The sequence below is a fragment of the Pungitius pungitius genome, chromosome 4 (genome assembly GCF_949316345.1).
Source record: "Pungitius pungitius chromosome 4, fPunPun2.1, whole genome shotgun sequence".
NCBI classification, from domain to species: Eukaryota; Metazoa; Chordata; class Actinopteri; order Perciformes; family Gasterosteidae; genus Pungitius; species Pungitius pungitius.
The window spans coordinates 630,525-652,297 of record NC_084903.1 but is presented as its reverse complement, the minus strand read 5'-3'; the positions used below and the strand labels follow the sequence as shown (position 1 = coordinate 652,297).

Genomic DNA, 21,773 nt, shown 5'->3' with positions numbered 1-21,773 from the left:
TATTAAGGGGGAACTTATCCTGTAACTGTCAGGACAAAGGTGTTATCATCCAACCATATGATGTAAAACATCCAAATCTAAAAGGACTACCGGTCTACAGCAGATCTGTGAGCGACATGCTAACATTAGCATGTAAACACGCTCACAATGACAGTTGGCTAAAGTTATCTTTATTCACCAGTTTAGCATGTTAACATTTACTAATAAACTCTAAACCTAACTTACAGCTGAGGCAGATGGGGATGCCGTTTGTGTTTTGGTTATCTGGTCGAAAAAGTATTAATAGGTGCCAGGAAAGTTAAAAGTGAATATAATGGATCATCTGGGGACCATGAATGTCTGCACCAAACCACACGGCATTCCATGCAGCAGTTGTTGGGACATTTCAGTCTTCCACCACTACGAAATACAAAGAAATGATATGCTGAATATTTTCACTGTTATGTGCCAATAATACAGAAAGAATCAAGCATAACGAAAAGGATCATCAATAAAAACCAAATGAAATTATAAGGCTGTTAATGTATTTTTAAATGATTAAATTGAATGTTCTTAGAGTTTAACCAGAACACAGACCCACTGTGACTTAGAGTACCCTCTAGTGGAAAACGACATGTTGGGGGAAGAGTGGTAACAGTGATGCTGTCACGATGAATCAATGAATACCTGAAGCTTTTCAAAACTCATCTTTATGACCTAAATGGGGTAAAACCCCAGGTGCTCATATTATTGCCTTCTTTAATCTTATAACACACTACCCTTTTAGTGCTTCTGCAAAACACAATGCCTTTTTTTCCATCTCTAAAACTTCAACAAATCAGAAAAAACACTTAGTTTGAACAGTGAATTTCACATTTATTACACAGAAACACCACATGTCATTTCAGCATCACTCTCTGGAGCCCGATGCAGACAGATGACGGGAGAACAAAGTAGTTGCTGTCCATTGCAATAAACTCTATTTGCTGATCAAGTGTCCGGCCCGTGCGCACCCACTGAGCGTGCACCCCCCCCCAAGCTCCGCGCCACATGTTGCTAAATTCTTCGCCCGAAAAGCAGACATTGTGCTCGCTGCAGCAGGTCGCACGTTATCAAAGCTTTTAGGAGGTAATGGACACCATATTGTTTGGACTCAGGATCTCGATCCAGTAACCGTCAGGGTCCTGAATGAAGGCCAAGCCCTTCATCTTACCTGGGGGGCAAAGAGGAGAAGAAGCTTCATCAATGTAATACTTTAGAAAGTTAGTCTTTCTATGCAGTATATTAAGGCAATACCTTATTTTATAAAATGTGCCCAAGTAGAAATATTTATATTTAGAGTTGACAGAAACACATTTCTTTGATAATCTTGGTAACAAGAATGAAGCTGTGTAGAAATGAGTCTTTGTAGTTTTATATTTTAGCACACTGCCAAAGTATTTTAAATCAAGACTTTTCCCTCCTGTATGACTGGTTTGAGCCTTAATTTTAGTAATATTGACCGTTTTGGTTGTTTTGATTGAGAAGGAAAGCGAGGTTTAAGGCCCTCATGTTCAAACACTCACCATCGTCGGGCTTCTTGACGAAGGTGACGCCTTGCTCTTCAAACAGTTTGCAGGCCGCGTAGACATCAGGAACTGCGATTCCAATGTGTCCTGTTCAACGGCAGATAGAAGAGGCATTTTTATTAAAAAAGGGATTACGTGAGGATGTTGAATCATTTATAATAAATAAAAGCACAGATCATGCAAAACAAAAGTGTGAATGTTTGAAGGAAAGCTCATTTGATTCTTTTCCTGTGTTCCTAAATGTCTTACCAGACACTGTCATACAAGAAAACTCTTTTAGGACAGGTTGGGAATCTCACTTTCCAGATCACCTTAAGAAATGGATTATGTTGCTCTTTCCCGTCTTACCAAAGCCACGTGGATCGGAGTTTCCGTTGTGATAAGACTGGCTCTCATCGGCCTCAGAGCCCCAGTTACTAAAAACAGAAGAGGAGAGGGGGGGGGGGGGTTCAGGGGGGATTCAAGAAGGCAAGAGCAAGAAATGAAGAAAAGGAGGCGGGGGGGAACGAGAGAAACAAAGCCCATAAATGAAGACCCTTACTGAGTCAGCTCAATGGTGGCTCTTCTAGAGAAGGTCCAGGCCGTCTTCTCCTTCACATCAGTGGGAATCTCCTTCTTGTCCTCGTAGCCCAAGAAGAAGAGTGAGAAGCGCATGGAGGGGAAATCAAACTTCTGCAGGAGCCTGCAAGGTTTTTTGCAGACCAAAGAGAAAATTGCACCTCAGGCAGCAGTTTGTGGACGGGACACCGGCCCGACAACTGCCTTCCAACACGTCTGCACCGTGTCACTTTTGGGGATTACATTTGTTTTGCGGGTGGAGGTGCAGGGCCCCCGAGCTGAAGCCCGCCACATACTCACGTCATGCCGAGGATCTTGGTGTAAAACTCCAAGGATTTGGCTGGATCTTTAACCCGCAGCATCGTCTGCTGCATCATGAAATCCTGCCACACAGAAACACAGCGAACAACAGTGAACCTCTGAGGCTACGGCGGGCACCTCTAGGAATAAGCCACAAGGACTGCACTATGGTGGGTTACCAGTTCTCAAAAATGCTAAAAGTGTATTCAAGCTAGTGTTCAACTAAAACGGACTTAGCAACATGACAATGTGTGAGTGCAGCAAGTTCATCGGAAATATATACTGTGGCCGTCCATCAAGCAAACACAGAATAAATGTAAGTGGACTCAAAACAGTTAAGCTCACGATGCTTATTCCCTGTGAGAAGTGTGTGCTTGCCACAAGGACATCAGACCCTGCTTCCACCACAGGGACCACAGAACTACAGCAGCGAGCAGACCAGGCCTGCTTGGATAAGTGAGGTCTGAAGATGTCCCAGAATGTGTCATGTACCAGGGCCCATGACACAGAAGCACTTTGAGAGCAAATAGTGACAGCAACCCCCTTTTCAGAGGGTTATGGGTCAATTTCAGAGTCCTGCCGGGATCAGAAGTGTTACGAGTACTTGTGACCGGGTGAATGTGTCACAACTGATGTGAGGGGGGAAAAACACCTCAGGGATTGCAGCTTGTATGTGGCGAATTCCAAGCGTTTTCTTTCTCCGTGACCCTGGTGTCACAGGAGTGCGAGAAACCGATCGGCAGCGCCGCGGCTGTGTCACAGTTGAGCGTCGTCTCCGTGGTTACCAGTGCACTTCGTCCAGCAGTGTCAACTATTCATGTGAATAAATGTCAACACATACAAAAGAAACATCCATCATCCATGTCCCCACTGCAGCACGTGTACAGAGTGCTGTCATCTAGTTCAAGTCACTACTAGAGGAGACAGAAGTGGTGCATTTAGCTCTACTGTGACATCTCATTGTGTGAAGAAATCAAAGCAAAGGAAAACCAGGCAAAGTGCCCCGATCTGCATTATGTCTCCTTCATCCCTCGATCACGTGGTGACTTTGATCTGGGACTTAAGTGTGAACTTTGATGGTCTCATGTGAGGGAATATGTGAAGGAGTCGCTACAAATGAACAAAGTACTCAAAAGAACAGATGGAGTCTCCAGCCAGATGGCACCACATGGCCCAATTCCATTTATGTCGACCTGCCGGTGACCACTGAGCCCTTTAGGTCATCGGTACTGTGGGCACACGGTGTCTGTGGCTGGACTGGGCTGAAGGACACGTGACGTTACGCACGTTGAACGCGTGGCTGTGGATTGATCAGCGGGCGGGACCGGTTAGCATTAGCAGCTAGCCCCGCCGCACACATTACGTTAAGCCTTTCCCGGTCCCGCCCGCTTTCCTCCACAGAATGCGGGTGTGAGGAATAGTGGCGCCATCGCGAGTAAACACTGATCGGCCCGACAGGGGGCGATGTTGTTGTTGTTTTTGCGCTTGCTTTGATCAATAATGTCTCCGCTTCCCTTTAACAAGTTCCGAGAGTTTCTGTCCACACGGAAAAAAGCCGGGATGAAAGTTAACGAACAGCATGAGATAAAACACAGAGGACCACGAGTTCTCTTAAACGGGTGCGTGGCGGCCGTTGACACGCGTAAACATGTCTGAACCGAATCACTTGTCACCCGGTAACGAGCGCGCGTTGGAGAGGAAACGTCCCTGTCCGATAATGGACGCCACGGGAAGGCTTAGCCTGTTGGTTGTCCGGTAAGAGTTTAAAAAGCACGACAATAGTCTCACCTTCGTAATCGGGTCTCCATCCTTACAAGCCGATGCCACTGCCTCGTCTGACAGACCCTTGTCGCCCATTTTCTCCAACTGGACCGTATGAATGCTGGACTGCAGTTCGGCGGGGCGGACTGACAGGGAACTTTTAAGGGTTTCCGGTACCAGATTTCAAAATAAAACTCTTATTTAACTTTAGGTTCAGTGACGCTTGGATGAACAAGAAATGTTGTTCGATGCTCAATTCTGGCCAATGTACTCCTCTTACCCATACTTGAGACCTCAGAATTAGGGAGATATTCAAAGGGGGGGGGGGGGGATATCGTCATATATATCACACACACGAACGCAAAGAAAAATGTAATCCATTTATTTCACAAATTCAATTCCTTAAGGGTTCTCCTCAGGAGGTTAGACTCTAATTTGTACAACACTACTCTACTTAAGTTGTATTTGAAGATGCTTCGCAGCCTGTAGCAGCCCTTGAAGGAGCTATGAGCAGCACCTGTGAAATTCAATTAGCAGGAAAGGGGGCGTGTCATCGCCCGGTGGCACCTGTAGCCATGACACCTCTTTGAAGAGACGAGGGGCAGATGCACGATGCTCCCTCCCCCCCCCTCCCCCTTTAGTCACGGTAGTCTCGTCTTTTTCTGTTCTAATTGCCGCGCTTGACTTCAAGGTGTAACCTTTATTATTGTTCGGTCTGAAACGGCGCGCCCAGTGACGGATGGTGCAGCAATATTGTTGTTCGGGTGGAAATCGGGAGAAATTCGGGAGAAAGGTCGGTCCGGGAGATTTTCGGGAGGGGTTTTTGAAATTCGGGAGTCTCCCGGAACAATCGGGAGGGTTGGCATGTCTGCTCTTACCTTGTGTAAGCTGGTTCAACATTCACTTTTTAGTACTTGTATTTGAAGTGAAGCACTCAGTACATGCCAATTATTTTATTTTGAAAATGGAAACAGAAGTACCCCTTTTTTATCTCTTCGCTAGACAATCAGTATTATATTTAAAAGTAATCTTAGCCATTCTAATCCACATCTACATTCTTCTTTCTGACACTGCCCTCCAAAACAACACAGCCGGGCGTGGAATCTCCAGTTTAAACATCACCCATATTTATTATGGATCGAAAACAATGTAGGCCAGTTTGACTTTTAAAAACGGACACGTGAATACATTATATTTACCATATTCAGCTGCCCACTGATTAACGTCATGATCAAGTTAATAACAATCCTAAACCACATACTGTAAACAGCCCTAGAGCACAGCTGAGAGCCTTCTTATAATAATACCACATCTACAGCCTGAGACAGTTTTGCGGTGAGCGATGGACTGTTGGCAGGCACAGAGTCATTTCCCCCAGACGGCAATGGAAACTATATTTTACGTTTTATTTTCCAGATTTTAAAAAGGTGAAGGAAATATCCCATGAATCAAACATTTACTAAAACCAGCTAAATCCAACTCGAGTTTGACAGTGATAAGTAGGAACTCAAAAAATTATCGATTTTGAAATAGTAGATATTACATATTATCCTAGTTTTTATTCTGATGCCAATACAAACCCCTGCAGGACAGTTAGTGTTCTTTTATGTCCTTTGAAGAGCATTGAGCCAGGTGGGAGAGCAGCAGCGTCATACAACCATTTTCCTCTCATAACTGAATTCAAAAAGTAAACTATTTTCTCACCTCTTCCAGATAGTTATAGACCTATGTTAACATGTAAATAAAATACAAAAAAAAAAAAAAAAAAACTTCTTCCCAATCCAAAACCACAGTCCAGTAAACTCATCCCCCTATCACCAGATATGCTAACCAGAGATCAACCCGAGCAGGGAGGAGAGCCCTTTCCTGGTGAGGTGTTGGTCCTCGTGCTCGGGCAGCTGCTCAGTAGCTGCGTCCGAACAGGGTGTAGTACTTGGCGGGCTCCTTGCCGCTGACACACATCTGCCCGGGCTGCAGCGTCTTCAGGGGTGAGAAGGGGATGCAGAGGCTCTTGGCTCCCATGGACGGCGCACCAGGCTCCAGGTCCTGGTCCCTACAGGACAAAACAAGCATTACATTACATTACATTACATGTCATTTAGCTGACGCTTTTAGCCAAAGCAACGTACAATAAGTGCATTTCCACATAGATAAACTCAGAAAACAAGTAACAAGAAAGTACAAGAAAGCACAACAATGTCTTTTAATAGTTCAAATTAAAAACAGAGTATAATCATGCGAGTGGAAAGCGCTCATGTTTTCCAATTGGTAATTAAAAAAATGATGAAAAGGAGAAATTAAAAAGTACTTTAAAAATCTGAATCTTTGGTGAATGCATAAATAAATGATGTTTATTTGTCAGCATTAACAATCGTTCTAGGACACGCTGGACGTACTTGGCAGTGGTTTTCTTGATCCAATCCTCACAGTCGATTCCACCACAGAACGGGATCTGGACAATCTACCACGCAAAAGGAAATGCATCGTTAGCGATTCACCCGTGGAGACGCACAAAACGAGACGCTGTGTGCTGCTTGTGGTGGTTTGTGTTCCTCACCTTGTTCTGCTCCAACTCTTTCTGGAACTGCTCCATCGTGTCTGCAGGCACCATGTTGCGCTTCAGGTCGTCTGAAGCTCTGACAAACACACAAGCAACACACTCTCATCAATCTTCTTGTGTGTGTAGGAACACCACAAAGCATCTCTTGTCTCTGTGTATTATAATTTCCCAGCTGGATCGGTCACAGTCTGTGTATACATCTGTAATTACATCTGTAATTATATCACTTAGGACACAATGTTTCCCCCAGGTGGTTGAGGGACACGTGATTATTTTAAACCAGTGATAACAATTTTCATTACAGGAAGAAAGACGTAGAGCAGGTGAGGAAAAGTTTCACTGCAGCTGTTCTCACATCACAACAAACTTTCTGTGGTCAGTTGTACTCAAAGGCCAATATGTCAATGCCAGCATCTTACTTTTTAAACAGGCTGCTCTGGATGTCCTCCAACATGGCGACCAGCCTCTTCTCCACCTCGGCCTCCGGAATGGTCACCTTTGCGCCGGAGTCTCTCCTCACAGCGACGCACTGACGCTGCTGCATGTCCTTAGGACCCACTTCCAGGCGGATAGGAACTCCCTAAAACAAACACACACACAGAGAGACAGAGAGAGAGAGTCAAACATTGCTGCCTCCATATGAATCACATCATTAATTACCACATCATTCAACATTCATATAATCTTCTGACCTTGAGTTCCCAGTGGTTGAACTTCCATCCTGGTGAGTAATTGTCTCGGAGGTCCGGCTTCACTCTGACACCAGCGTCCTGTAGCCTGTTCACGTATTTAGAGCACTGGGCCAACACCGCCTCCTTCTCCTGCTCTGGCAGGGAGACAGTGATCCCACATGGGATGACGACAACCTGGAAAAAAGAGGAGACATTTCAACCAGTGCTGTATGAGCAAGGGGTCACATTTAAAAAAATCACAACTGACCTGCTGTATGTATTACCACGTAAGTGTGTGTGCTTGTGTACCTGTTGGCAGGCCACCCTGGGTGGCAGTACGAGTCCCATGTTGTCCCCGTGGACCATGGTGAGAACGCCGATGGTCCTGGTTGTGAGTCCCCAGGAGTTCTGGAAAGCCAGCTGTTTCTCGCCCGGCTTCTTTGGATCCTCAAACGTGATCTCAAACATCTTGGCGAAGTTCTGACCGAGGTGGTGAGACGTGGCACCCTGAGGAGGCACAGAGCAAACAAGAGGATTCCATCTTCTGTTCTGCAGTTTAAGCTTAAATCTCTGCAGCTCATCAAAGGAATCAAACGCAATATTGTGCCGACGTGTGTGAGAAAGGAGCAAAGGGAGTGGACCGGCACACCACGTACCTGGATGGCTCGGCCGCTGGCAGAGATATACGCCTCCACGGTGGTGGTGTAATCTCCTCCAGCAAACTTCTCCTTCTCGGTCTTCCTCCCCTTCACCACGGGGATGGCCATCAGCTCCTCGTACACCCTGGCGTACAGATCCAGGATCTGAAGCACCTGCGGATGCAAGATGTGAAAAGCGAACAAAGACTTGTGATTATGTACTCTGTGCAGCACAGCACGGCCAAAACAAATCAACACCGTGTGGAACTATATGTGCTGCGCTGCAATGCATCTTAGCGCCAATGTGCCACAACGGTCATTTCATCAAAGATGGCGGGGACAGAGCTGTGCTCGCCGTTACCTCCTCTTCCGCCTCCTCTTTGGTGGCAAAGGCCGTATGTCCCTCCTGCCACAGGAACTCTCTCGTCCTCAAGAAGGGCTGCGGGTGCTTGAACTCCCATCTCTGGAGGAGAGGAAAATATGTCAGCAAACGTCCTTCAACAAGCTTGAAATTACACAGGAAACGTGCACAAAAGGGAGATGTGGAGACAAAGATGGAGTCGATGGGCCTGTAGGAGGATACTGACCACAACGTTACACCACTGGTTGACTTTGATTGGCAGGTCTCTGTGGGACTGGACCCATTTAGCAAAGGCGGGGTACATCACTGCGGCAAAGACCACAGGTTAATTCATAACAGCACAAGAGTAAATAATAAAGTTTTTCGTATATATTAAGATCATTGCATGCATTGATCACTACGGTATGGTTTGTCTCAAAGTTAGAGTCCACTAAAGAGCTGTTGTTCAGACCTGTCTCACTGGTGGGTCTGACAGCAATGGGCTCCGCTAGCTCGGTCTTTCCTGACCTGGTTACCCAGGCAACCTGACAAAATCATAATTAAAATGATTATTGAAGTTGTGCTGTGATATGATTCATTTTCTTATCGTTTCGGTAGAAATAAGACCACTTCTGTGGTTTTATTTGGCAAAAGGAGGTCCAATTACCTCCGGAGCAAAGTCCTCTATGTGGTTTTTTTCCTTCTCCAGGGCGGCCTGAGAGACGAACATGGGGAAGTAGCAGTTCTCCACGCCCAGTTTCCTAATCTCCCGGTCAAAGAAGGCTTGAATGGCCTCCCAAATGGAGTAGGACCAGGGCCGCAGCACATAGCAGCCGCTAACGTCATAGTACTCAATCATCTCCGCTTTAGTGATGACCTGGAGGGGAGGGGCAACGTTACATCCAACAGGAATACAAATAAAATGGAATTAGAAAAAAGGTATTACGGGGTAACTCACCTGAGAGTACCATTCAGCCAGGTTCTCTTCTTTCTTGGCCTCCAAGCCCAACCTGCCAGGAGACAGAGAGCGCCGTCAGTGGGATGCAACGCCGAGTAAAGAGATGCAAAACAGCCCAACAACACACAGATTAAAGAGTGCACTGGTCTGCAGTGTTTTTATTTTATCAAGAGAACATGTCAGGCCAGGCATCCTGGATAGTCAGCCTAGGAACAAGTTAAGGCTGTACTCAATGGCTTTTTTACACTCTGAACTTCCAATTAGATTAGTTTTCTTCTTAAAAAAAAGGAAAATAGTACATTCATCATCATCATCACCTTCAATCATTTTAAGAATTTAAATTTGGGGGGGAAATTATGAATGAAGGGTCAAAGTTTGGAATTATTTGATACAGCCTTAAACAAAAAAAAGTCATTCCCAGCACAGACGACCATGCAGCTCAAAGCTCAGAAGCAACGAGGCCAACTGCAAACTGACAGCAGCACCATCAAGGCAAAATCTCAATCTCCATTATTGTGGGATAGTGTGGTTACAAGTCTTTCTCTGAGGAACAGAAGTTTTTATACTTTTGCATCTTGGATCAAAATGAGAAATCAACTTTTGAAGGTCTATAGGGTTATTATAGGGACCTTTATGTATATTAGTAGTGGAGAGAATCAAGGCAGACCACAAGCACCGATCAAGCAGAGGAAAAAACACACCAACCATCGAAAACTCACCGAATGTGAAAAACAAAAAACAAAAGCCCTTCAGGCGTTAAGCAACAAGGGTTCTGCTTACAGAGGGTCCGTCTTCAGTGTGCGGCTGAGAGGTCCCAGCGTGGGCTTCTGTCCCCACAATGCGTCCAGTATTTGTTTAAAGACTAAAAACAACTTGCGGCACCGTGTGGTTCGAATAAAACAACCGTGGAAGTTCAGTGGGAACAATTCAACCCCCCCGAATGCAACTCGTTAATTAAGCATCTCACTCAATAATCCACGTTTTACCCAAAACAGAAAGGATGGTTTAGAACATGGTGGGTTTTGTTTATTGGCTCTGCAATTATGACAATTTTGTCAATTTTATGGCAAATCATAATCACATTAAAGTAACTGCTGTATGATATTGCCCTGCATCTGTTCATCTAAATGCCTATACATCCATACGCCTCTCTCCAGTCTTGTTGCACATGTGGGAGCACAAACATAATCCAGGCACATGTGCACAGCCGGATAATCTTGTGCACATGTGAGTTAAAAGTGGAAAAGTTTACTTCAGATGCAAAAAGTACAACATTTTGTTCCTCAGTAGAACTTCTACACCACTGAGTTGATCAAATTCGCGACACATGGCCTACTGCAGTATTAAAATACTAGGAGGTGCAGCTTTCATTAAAGGAGAAATAGGTTTAAAATTCAATATTGTTGTAGGCTTCTCACGTTTGGTACAGATTTCAGCAAAAAAACAAAAACACGTGTACATTTTTAAATAATCAGTCTTACCAACTTCCAGGATTTTCAAGGTATTGATTATAATAAGATTTATTCTGAAATCCAATACAGCTCGCCATTATAAAATACATGTTTTACTGTGTGGTAACTTTTCATACTCCAGATAAAGAGTTGGTTTATCTACCTCTGAATCTACTTCTTAAACCGCTCTCCTTCTATACATCAGCTTCCAGTCTCTCACCGTGTTTGTTTCTTAGGACCTTGACCGTCTCCTGGGACTCCTGCTCCACCTGAAGCCTCCTTGCCCTGGTTGGCTTTGTCTCCTTTACCCTTCTTCCCTCCTCCTCCCTGTTTCTCAGACTTGTTCTCCCTCTCCTTGCGGTTTTTGTCCTCTCCTCCGGTGGCTCCAGCGGCGGCCACTGGCTTGTACTCCTGTCCAGTGAGCGTCTTGTACTTGCTCTTCAGGTCCAGGAGAGTCTTTACAGCTTCATCAATCTGGTCCTGAAATGCAAACAGAGTTGTTGTTCTTCTCTCCAGTACTATCTGTGTATGGGAGTCCACTGTGATTTGCTCCTTACCTTGGGGGCCTTCTCAGATTTCAACTTTCTCACTCGCTCTCCCTGTTGGGTAATGTGGGAGAACAGGTCCTCTGCTGGCGCTGGAGTGTTAGACTTGGTCGAGGAAACGCTTGACTGGCTACCTGGAGCTTGTAGTCCAGGTTTGTAGTCCTGCCCGGTCTGCTGTTTATACTCGGTCTTCAGCGCCAACAACTGCTTCACCGCAGCATCGACCTGATCCTGATGAACAGGCAGCACAAAGAGAACCGGTCTATTCAACAGTAGTACGACTCTGAACGCAGAGCGAACACAGGTGTATGAAAGGACATGAAGTAGCTGGGATGCTGCAGTTATAGTCTCACCTTTGACGCTTTCTCCCCCTTCAGTTTCCTAACTAGTTCTCCCTGCTCAGAGACCTTCTCGTACAGGCCGGTGGCATCGCAGGCAGAGCTTGGACTGTTCTGGACCGGCGCAGGGGCTTTCTGGGCCAAGGCGGGGGCTTTCTGGACCAAGGCGGGGGCTTTCTGGACCGGAGCTGCCCCAGGCTTGTAGTCCTGGCCTGTGACCTGTTTGTATTCTGCCTTCAGGGCAAGCAGTTGTTTCACTGCAGCGTCGACCTGGTCCTGGGGACACACAGACGAGGATGCAGAGTTAGAAAAAGCAATAGATTCAAATATTTGTTTTGTAATGATGAAAAATTAGTGGCTAGCTTTGTGGTCATGGCAACGTAAAGACTAATGTTAGATGTCTTTTTTTGCCGGGGTCTTCTAAAAATCACCTGGGGCCCAAATTTAGCTTTGTTTTAGCATAAGGACAAACATCAATCCACACGGATCAGACATTTCTCACTACAGCTCTATGGCTAAGAACAGCAGGTTTGTTTTTCACTCTCTTGGCTTGAAGAAAGCTTAAGAGCCCAAATAAAATGAAAATGGGGACTATGTCTGGCGGTTATGTGGCATATAGCCATTCAGAGTCCAATGCTCATGTACGTTAATGTACATATACTGGCATCTGTGAAGATTTCCATTTTTGAAACTTGCCTCCATGCCTTGAAACGACAACTCAAAAATTCTAGGACATTAAGTTTTATCATGACTTTCCTCCTCCTCTGATCAGCCACTAGCGACTCAACATGAAGGTCATCTTAGAAATGAGAAGTTGAATGGTGTTTGTATGAGTAATACGATACTCTTTGTTAAGCAGCATAGTGCAGCACACTGGTTTGCAATTATGTTTTGGGCTCTTAATATTGTATTGTTTTCTATTAAATTAAAATTATTTTCTGGCACTTCAATATTTTCTACCGTCCGCATCAGAATACCTTGGGGGCTTTTTCAGACTTCAGTTTCCTCACAGTCTCCCCCTGTTGGGAAACACGCTCATACAGGCCCAAAGAAGCGCAGGGAGAAGAGGAAGAGGTCGCAGGAGATGGAGAAGAGGAAGCAGGAGCCGAAAGGGCCATCCCAGGTTTGTAATCTTGACCGGTCAGCGTTTTAAACTGTGCCTTGAGAGCGAGGAGCTTCTTCACTGCTACGTCGATCTGATCCTGGTGCCACCAACAAACCAGCTTATTGTCGCAGGCACTTACGGAATGAACATGACTGGCATGCATACGGCGTGGAGACATGCGCAACAACCAGACAAATAACGTGAGGATTGACACGAGGGATGACTGGACGAATCACTCGGCACAATGTTAACGAGCGGACAGACGACTGATGGACGGACGTGGACATGACGAGTGGGTGGACAAACAGACGTCGACACGTGCGCTTATTCAACATATTTCCAGCTACCTTAGGGGCCTTCTCTGCCTTCAGTTTCCTGACCAGCTCGCCCTGCTCTGTAACTTGGGTGAATGGACAAGAGGTGGAGTCTGTTGATGTGGGGGGCGGGGCTGGATCAGAGGTGGGAGGGGCCATACCCGGCTTGTACTCCGTTCCCGTCTGCTGCTTGAACTGTGCCTACAGAGAGAGAAAGTATGAATGATGAAGCCAACATCAAATAAATCGGTTTCATTGCTTTTCATCACAGCCGATGTACCTTCAGCGAGAGCAGCTGCTGAACTGCCTTGTCCACTTCGTCTTTGGGCGCCTTGGCAACCTTTAGTTGACGGACAGCTTCACCCTGTGCTACAATGCTTGAGAACAAGTCACTGGCTGATGTTGGAGCAGGTGCTGGCGTTGAGGGAGGGGCGGATTTTGCAGAGGTCGAGGCAGGCTGAGACAAGAGGACAGCCGTATTTAAAGATAACAGAAGAACCTGACCGGCACCAGTTTACTCCAGACATCAAAGAGATGAATGCAAGTTCATGTTCTCATTTGCTGGACTCAAAGCCTATTCTAAATCTATTTTTAGTCATTTCCATCATTGGGAAACATTTGCTGGGGCTCTACCTTAGGAGCACTGACTGCTTTGCTGGAAGCCTGGCTCTTGCTCTTGTCCTTGGATCCGGCAGTGGGCATCTCCTTGGTGTGTCCATCAGGAATGTAGAACAGCACACAGGGACTCTCCTTACAGCTGTTAGGACTGAAGTTGTTAACCAGTTAGACACAGACAGAAAACCAACCAACATAGTGAGATCCAGGTTTTTATTGAACGCCATGAAATTGGTGGTGAAATTAAACAAATGGACCCTTCCTCTAACCTGACAGGCTCATAAGGTTGATCACAGATGTAGAAGCCCCGCCTCTGGAGCTGGATGATGTCACCTTTCTTCAGGCTCTGCAGACAAGGATCGCCGAGCATCTTCTCCTCCAGCTGAGAAAATGAAAATGAGACGATCAGGAAAAAGGAAACATTGAAAAATGAGGAATGTGACACTCGCTGCGAGACCTCGCAAAGCGGACCTTGCTGTTTTTATTGATGTACTCCTTGAAGTCGTCGTCTTTGGTGATGACGGCCTTGGAGATGAGAGGCAGGTAGGTAATGCAGATGGTGGGCAGCAGGGGGGCACTGTTTGTGTCGGCCAGCCACGTGATCTTCGTCGTCTTCTTGTAGTCCTTGTTCTCCAGGTTCAGACGAGCCTCCAGGGAGACCACCTTAGCATCGGGCCCTCTGAGCAGCGGGAAAGGGTGCAATTGGTTACTGTCACTCAACTCTCTCCTACGATCCCGATGAGTCTGGCTACGATGAAACGCACTTGTTGATCTTGGTGATGATGAGGTTGCCCCAGTTGATGAAGGTGACCATCTCTCCCTCTGAGAAGGTCTCAGCATCAGCTCCTTCAACCAGAACCCGAGGTCCGTACCAAACCTGCTTCATGCCCACCTCTGCGTTCTGGAAGGACATAAAATAAAAAAAAAATTACAACAGCTCCTGAAAGCTCCATGTGTCCAACACTGCAGTACAGTGTAGTTTGTATTGCAATAGAAATGTCAGACAGGTCACTGAGCTTCTTCATGGGGCGTGAACGCGCAGCTTGATGTTAGACTTTACCGCATTGCCTGTATACAAGGCTCTAAAATGTGGAGCCTAAATGCTCTGCACACTGTAAGAGCCGTTAACATAAGTCTTGCAAACAATGCAAAGAGGGAAATGGGAGTTTTAATGGAGAGCAACAAAAATATGAGCAATTTTTTATTTTTTTTTGCATCAGAATTTCTCGCAAACGAGGATTACAAGCGGGTGGTGTGCGGATTACAGTGTGGCTCCCACCTTCGGGTGTTTGGCCACCTCCTTCATCTCCTCCGTTGCCTCGGAGACGGAGACGGGAACCACGTAGGAGCCGGACAGAGCCGTGTACCTGGGAGCTACCGGGTCGATGACCTAACACAAGACACACACAGACACACATCAGTAAAAGAGGCAGCAGAACGTGTCTACATACAAAATGCTGAGCAATGAAAGGACAAAGCAGAGAAGGATGCAGCTTAATTCCTAAACGGTTTCCTTTGAGAACAAAAAGGGATTAAAAAATAACCCCGGCCACGAACATATGCATGACACCAAAGCAGACTTCATGCGATCGTATGCAGTCATGAGAAACAAGCTTTTCTTTGGTCACACTTTCACTATTTTACCAGCCAGTGTTTCAGAGCCCTAAAAATGGGCTCACAGATTTACTGATGCTTAAATGGACAATAGAATTTCACATCTACTAATTCTAATAGTCTTGTATACCGATGCTGACGGAATGGAACCAGTTGAGAAACTCAAAATATAAAAACCAGAACAAAAACTGTTTACACTTTCATGCTCATTTAATAGAGAGCACATTCAGGCAACATCCTCTTTGTTGAAGGACGAATTTTTGAATTTTTCAAATATTTTAAGCAGTTTATGTACCAGTCTGTTTTTTGCAAATTCACACCTGCGTTTTAAAAATGCTCTTTTAATCTCAGTCATTTTACTAAGTTTAAAATCATTCCAGATCACAGAAGGTCACAGCATCTGGACGTTAAATATTTCCCATAACTCGGTTGGTGGTGGATATGAGCTAGTGGTATTTTCTCTACTGAAAAGCTACCGTGACGTCCAGGAGTCACTTCTGGTTTTTATCCATTATTTCAGATAAAAGCCAGGTTCCCTTTTAACATGAACATAAAAAAACGGAACCAAAAATATGTCTCCTCCACACCTCCATTCCACCTCGAAACGCCACATTTACTTTACTACAAGCACACCGCTCACTAAATACCCTTCAACACTGTTCAGAATCAGTTTGAATCCGATGGAGAATAAGTCGCTAAAAGTTGGTATGGGCAATAATCCAATATAATAATGAACTGTCTATCAGTGGAATCAAATGGTGATGAAACCCTGGATAGAGATGGTGTGATACACAACTGACAAGTACATACAAATATTAGGATTGGATGATAATTCCACTTGTGGTAATCCCCAGTGTATTTAAATCAAACTGCCTACCACACAACTTCCCTTGGCCTGTTAACGGTTTGTTCTTTGACAGGTAACCAGTCACCTGGATGCACGACACATCTGATCGGATGGTAAAACAGTGAAACCTGTCGGTGGCGTTTCGGATAAACCAGCTATGGCGAAAGCGTGGAGGGAGTGGGTGAAAATGAGCGGTAGAGCGGGAGGTGGAGGAGTACCTTGAGACAGCTAATTGGCAGCTTGGAAACAGAAGAGTGAGATGCTGTTTAATGTCAAATACAGCGAGGGAGGAAGAGAGACACATTTACATAGAATGGAACTTTTACATTATTTCTCCTCAACAGAATGGTTACCGTTTGTTTCTAGAGTTTCACCTACGTCCACTTCAGACTTTTGTCCTAAGACAGCATGACTTTAACCTCCATCTACAACCTCCGTCTCTAATGCATCTGTCTGGGAAGCCACAGCCCATTGCTCTGATGACAATTTAACCTCTGAGGAACAGCAAATATTTATTGGGCTGCGGATAACAGGCCATGCCTTGCTGCTCCCTCCTCTTTTAGGGTCGGATTAGCAACTAGAATATGAACACTGAACATACACAGCCATGTTCCCTGAACTCAGCCGGTGACCTTAATATTCAACTGTGAAAAACTATTAAAAGCAAATTTCTGAAGAGGGCATGGAGGAGAGGGGTTAGTAGAACATGCATATGAAGCCCAACCATCACTCCAAGTCTCATCATGACACCAACGGTCATCACACCTTTGGTAGCACTTCTTGGTCCTCGATGGCGCCCCAGCATTCAGAAGGCCAGCCTGTCCCTCTTTCAATTCAAGCTAAGGGCTCTAACCTTCGATAGCATTAGATAAGCCTAACCCTCTGTTCATAGGCATCATTTAAACTATACGCTCCCCACCTTTTACTCAACTTTAGGATGAAGCAGCAACAAGCAAGGAAAGCCTCACAGAGGAAGAAACACTGGTGTCCAGACAGATGAAAATGGGCACAAAAAAAATCACTACATTCAAATGTGGGACATGAAATGTGGCGACTGGTTATTTTTTGGATGTTTTCAGTGTCATCAGTGGCTGATTTGGAGGGTGAGGTTGTGAAGGTAGCAAATGACCGCGTTCCAACAGAATGAGAATGGAGAAACAGAGAAGCCATGCCAGCAGGGAACCCACGACCCAACCTCTGAACCTCAGAACTCTCTAATATACGAGTCAGGTCAACTAAACGACCCCTTAACCTTCCAAACTAGCACATTTGACAAACGTCAGTGATTAAAAAAATGGTCAAGGATGGCCTACAGAAGGACCCATTCAATATTATTTCGTTATTTGTACTTTGAGCCACATTCAATGTCAGAATTATTCGTCATCACCGTGAAAAAGTAGGTTCACACGACGAGGCTTAGATGCAAGACGACAAAGGAGAAAAAAATACCTTTTTATTGAAGGCCCAGATCTTGTCCCACTCCATGTTCACCACTGACCGTGAGCCACCCTGGAAGGAGGCAGATTAAAGAAAAACAAGTTTTTAAATGATGTGGTCCATAGAATAGGAAAGATATAAACAATGAAGTCTCTTGTATATTCTTCATTTGAATTATAAACACGCATCTATGTTCTGGAGAGGAGTCCAGGCTCCATGACAGATGTACCTGGGCAGCTATGAACTGCTTCAGACCCTCAACGGTCATGCCTCTCCTCAAGACGCCTCTGACCGTGGGGAAGCGAGGGTCATCCCTGTGGGACGAGATGAGAAAACTCAAAAGAGAACATGGGGCTCAAAAACTAAGGGTAAAGATTAAGTTTAAGGGGGGCAGGGAGGTGCTGAAAGGCCACACACAAGAAACAGAACAAGTGGATTCCCAATAGAAACACAACTAAGCATCAGTTCCCAGATATTTAAACTACACCTACCATCCATCGACGAATCCCTGGTCAACAAACCAGGTGAGCTTCCTCTTGGAAAGGACTGTGTTGTTGAGGTTGAGTCGGGCGTACTCCCAGATGTGGGGCTTCCTGAGGCGCAGCGCATCGATTATCCAGTAGAACTGCTCGTCCCGATCGTGGTACTCGGTGGTCCTGAGGGCGTGCGTCACATCCTCCAAACTGTCCACGATGGGACAGGCAAAGTCGTATGTGGGGTAGACTCTGGAAAAAATGAGGCAGATAGTTTAGAAAAAAAAAAAAATCATTTAATAGAGAAGAATAGAATTTGCCCCCTCCCTTATTGAAGTACTTGTAGGAGCCTCCGGTGCGAGGGTGAGGAGTGTTCTTGCAGCGGTAGAGGGTGGGGTCTCTCAGGCACCCATTGTTTGAGTTCATGTCGATCTTGGCCCTCATACAACAGGTCTGACCGCTCACTGAACCAGCTTTCATCTCCGACCACATCTTCATGTTCTGCTCCACCGCTACAGAGGAGAATACGGGGGGAGGGGGGCATATCGTCAGAGTTCAGAAATTTTCACTGTGGCTTCAACACTCACTGACTGGTAAACCCGGGCGTACTGTTATTTCTGCATTTGGACTCGATGCGCTGCTCCCTCTCCAGCTTCATCTGCTCAGGAGGCGTGTTGTCGATGTAAGCTTTGCCTTCCTGGAGCATCTGTTCCGCAAATCCCATTATGGTGGGGAAATGGTCACTGGTGTAAGTGAACTGGTCCGGATGGATCTGGAGCATGGCAACATCTTCCAGGATCACCTGAGCAGCAGGAAAGACAAGTAGAAATATGTTTTATCTGAATGATAAAGCAACAGTACTTTATCCTCAGTGGTAGCAAGGGAATAACTAATTGGCATGTCTTACCTTCTCAAAGTCTTCCTTTTCCTTCTCGGGATTGGTGTCGTCGAAGCGCATGATGAGCTTGCCTTTGAATGTGATCTGGTAGTGCTGGTTGAGCAGAGCAGCCTTGGCGTGGCCGATGTGCAGGTATCTGGCCCCAGACGGAGAGAAAATTGCCGTTAAGAAAGTTATTAAATGACCATGTATAAGATAAATCTTTCCAGATCAAAACGTACCCACTGGCTTCCGGAGGGAATCGAACCACCACTTGGCCCATCTCAGCTCCTGGCAAATCCACAAACTTGCCAACATCTTGCTTCTTGTCATCAGACTGTCAATCAGGGACAGAAAGCATAAGAGCTTCAGTGAGGTGAAACAAAGAGTTAATGTGATTTAACAGATCTCAAACGTAATAAATCCACCAATGAATCTGAGAGGATGGAGAAATGAGGTTTTCACAATTTAAATAGATAAAAGCGTGTATTGCATATAACAAATATGTTGAATAAGGAAATCATTCAATGACGGAAATATCACTTACGCTGGATTTGCTCAATGGAGCTTTCTTACTGGCAAACTTGTTTCCCAAAGCAGTGAAGGGAACCTGCGTGCTCAGGAAAGAGAACCAGCGATTGACGTGGGAGAAGGATTCGCCCTGGCTTGGCCATCCGGCATGACCTGCAGAGAAACAACCACAATCTGTAGCACTCCGTTTCACTGTTAAAGGTTCGAGACACTAAACGTCAAAATATACATTGATCTAAACTGGTACATCTTGTATGGTCTACAAACCTTTCAGGGCTCCCCAGACGGACAAGTCAGCCAGGGTGAGGGTATGTCCAACCAGGAAGGTCCGCAGGGAAAGGGCCTTATGCAACTCCCCCAGTGATTTGCTCAGGATGACCTGACCACACAGACAGCGAGCACTGAACTCCAACCAGTGGTCGACCTGCAGGTAGCACACAGGATCTTAAATGAGGGAAAAGGATCCCCAAACAGAACAGAATCAGAATCACATAACATGCGCAAACACACACCTCAGTCTGCTCCATCATGTTGGCTCCGTAGAGACCTAGAGCGGGAGCCACCCGGGCCAAGTACCGACTGATAGAGTTGACATCATTGAACTGGACCGAACTGAGGGAGAGAAAGGGAACTTAAAATCAATGCATAACATTAAATGTGCACAGCTTTTTCTGCAGTACGCCTTTGAACCTTATTAAGCACTGCGGACAATGTCACCTACTCGGAGACGTGAAGTTGTGTGTCCTTGCCTTCCGCCACTGAAACCTGGACAATGCCCTTCACATGCTCTGCCGTCAGCAGCACTCCTGCAGGACAGAGGAGAATAATTCAGCGTGTAGTTGGTTGCGAGTCTGTGTAAACATGGCAGAGCAGCCTTAACCAGCAGCGGTCAACCTTGTTCAGACAATATAGAAGAGTTATGTCAAAGGCAAATGGACCTGGTTTGGATTCATAAAGGTGGTCGCCCACTGCCATCAGTATTTGAGTGGCTTTGAATAAAAACCCTTGTGATGCCATTGACTTGACAATAATACATAAGTGGGACACTAGTTTGAAGCATAAATAAATAAATAAATCCTGAGAAGCTCCCTTGCCCATTCTCTGCTATGAGAAAAAAAGTGAGGCAACCCATAACATTTTAACAGGTAATAAAATAAACCTTTGATTATGAAAAGGACTAATGATTTCGTTGAGGCTCAGCCTCTATGACGTTCACATATCCATAGCCTGCATGTTTCAACGCGCTTGCATCAGCCTGCTGTTCCTACCACAGACGCGCGGGGCGCTGTTCAGCAGCTGTCACCTGTGATACGTATCGTTTATACTTGTGTTATTTGCCAGTTCGTTTAGACGTTGTGTACGTCGTTGCCTTACATTTTGTTCATATGCTTCCCATGACGAAAGTGGAAAAGCTGAAAATGTAGAGTAATGTCTCTGCGTTCACTAAAATGGCATGTTAACAACCTGTCCACATGTTGTTGTGCCACGACGACAGGTTGGCTAACGTTAGCTTTAAAGCTCATATAACGTTAGTGCAGTTCTGTCATGAGCTAAGCTTTAGAGCTAGTGCTGCGTTCTATCATTAGCTAGCTAGCGCCCATGTGAACTTATATGGACGTAAAGCAATACTACGGTACTTTAATTGCTATAGGGCTAAAACATACATTACAGTCGTTACTTGTTCACACAATAACAAACATAATAAACATCAGGCAGACATCGAGGTGCTAACATCGGCTATCTTTACAGTTGGATGCAGTTAAATACGTTAATTACAAAATTACAAACAAAAAAGTAACTAACGCAAATTTTGTAATGACGTCTTTCAGATTTCATGCGTCAAACTAATCGTAATGAGCAAGTTAGTCCAGCGTCTTTAATTCCCTTGGACGCAGCTATTTATATTGTTAAAAGGATATCTTTCCAAACGGAAAGTGCCTCAGGTCTTACGGGTGACACCTAGCCGCGCTAGCTAACAGCTAGCAAGCCAACTAAGCGCACGCACACGATTCTTTCAAGAAGCATTTATTCAGGGGTGGCAGGCTGCAACTCACCTAGAGGCGGATTGCTTGTGTTGATGGTGAGGTTTAACGCCATAATGTGAAATCCTTCTTCCACACAGGTTCACTGTTTCAGACACTGAGGAGCACGCTAACCTAACAAGAACCACACAGCGGCGTGGAAGAGAGAAGAAGAGCTAAGACAAGCTAGCCAACAACTCGCTGGTGATCAATACTGCCTCCATCTGTTCAGGAGTATGAACAGTCACAGAATACAAATACATAAAAGAGGA

General features: G+C 45.4%; 2 protein-coding genes across 4 annotated transcripts; both read right to left on the bottom strand.

The window, feature by feature from the left end:
* Window positions 1-830: 830 nt before the first annotated feature.
* glo1 (glyoxalase 1) lies at window positions 831-4,350 on the bottom strand. Its single transcript, XM_037456781.2, has 6 exons — window positions 4,194-4,350; window positions 2,406-2,488; window positions 2,089-2,229; window positions 1,896-1,963; window positions 1,545-1,634; window positions 831-1,192 (listed from the first exon to the last, which is right to left on the bottom strand). Exons 1-6 carry the CDS (start codon window positions 4,260-4,262, stop codon window positions 1,101-1,103), a joined length of 543 nt encoding a protein of 180 aa, XP_037312678.1. The 5' UTR covers window positions 4,263-4,350; the 3' UTR covers window positions 831-1,100.
* Window positions 4,351-5,104: 754 nt separating this feature from the next.
* On the bottom strand, window positions 5,105-21,691 carry eprs1 (glutamyl-prolyl-tRNA synthetase 1). Of its 3 annotated transcripts, XM_037486610.2 has the most exons (36): window positions 21,535-21,691; window positions 20,202-20,286; window positions 19,993-20,092; window positions 19,748-19,904; window positions 19,497-19,633; window positions 19,192-19,286; window positions 18,980-19,106; window positions 18,682-18,874; window positions 18,413-18,584; window positions 18,091-18,324; window positions 17,829-17,913; window positions 17,612-17,671; window positions 16,381-16,401; window positions 14,981-15,091; window positions 14,466-14,602; window positions 14,173-14,380; window positions 13,971-14,083; window positions 13,720-13,852; window positions 13,367-13,543; window positions 13,120-13,287; window positions 12,645-12,869; window positions 11,683-11,943; window positions 11,342-11,560; window positions 11,005-11,264; window positions 9,334-9,385; window positions 9,043-9,252; window positions 8,848-8,920; window positions 8,623-8,702; window positions 8,397-8,498; window positions 8,054-8,209; window positions 7,707-7,904; window positions 7,419-7,592; window positions 7,146-7,306; window positions 6,724-6,802; window positions 6,563-6,627; window positions 5,105-6,219 (listed from the first exon to the last, which is right to left on the bottom strand). In XM_037486610.2, the coding sequence occupies exons 1-36, from the start codon at window positions 21,575-21,577 to the stop codon at window positions 6,069-6,071; spliced, it is 5,022 nt and encodes a 1,673-aa protein (XP_037342507.2). In that variant the 5' UTR covers window positions 21,578-21,691; the 3' UTR covers window positions 5,105-6,068. The 3 variants fall into 3 exon arrangements, with proteins under 3 accessions (XP_037342507.2, XP_037342526.2, XP_037342517.2); XM_037486629.2 differs by lacking the exon at window positions 12,645-12,869; XM_037486620.2 differs by lacking the exon at window positions 16,381-16,401.
* Window positions 21,692-21,773: the final 82 nt, after the last annotated feature.

Bases quoted from the DNA above. Each gene is read 5' to 3' on its own strand.
- glo1 (XM_037456781.2), bottom strand. From the start codon at position 4,262: ATGGGCGACAAGGGTCTGTCAGACGAGGCAGTGGCATCGGCTTGTAAG. The intron at 2,230-2,405 runs GTGAGTATGTGG...AAAACCTTGCAG, and splicing joins ACCAAGATCCTCGGCATGAC to GCTCCTGCAGAAGTTTGATT. The intron at 1,193-1,544 runs GTGAGTGTTTGA...TTTGCCCCCCAG, and splicing joins CGTCAAGAAGCCCGACGATG to GTAAGATGAAGGGCTTGGCC.
- eprs1 (XM_037486610.2), bottom strand. From the start codon at position 21,577: ATGGCGTTAAACCTCACCATCAACACAAGCAATCCGCCTCTAG. The intron at 19,905-19,992 runs GTGTGTGTTTGC...TGCTACCTGCAG, and splicing joins ACATGATGGAGCAGACTGAG to GTCGACCACTGGTTGGAGTT. The intron at 9,253-9,333 runs GTGAGTTACCCC...CCTCCCCTCCAG, and splicing joins TGGCTGAATGGTACTCTCAG to GTCATCACTAAAGCGGAGAT.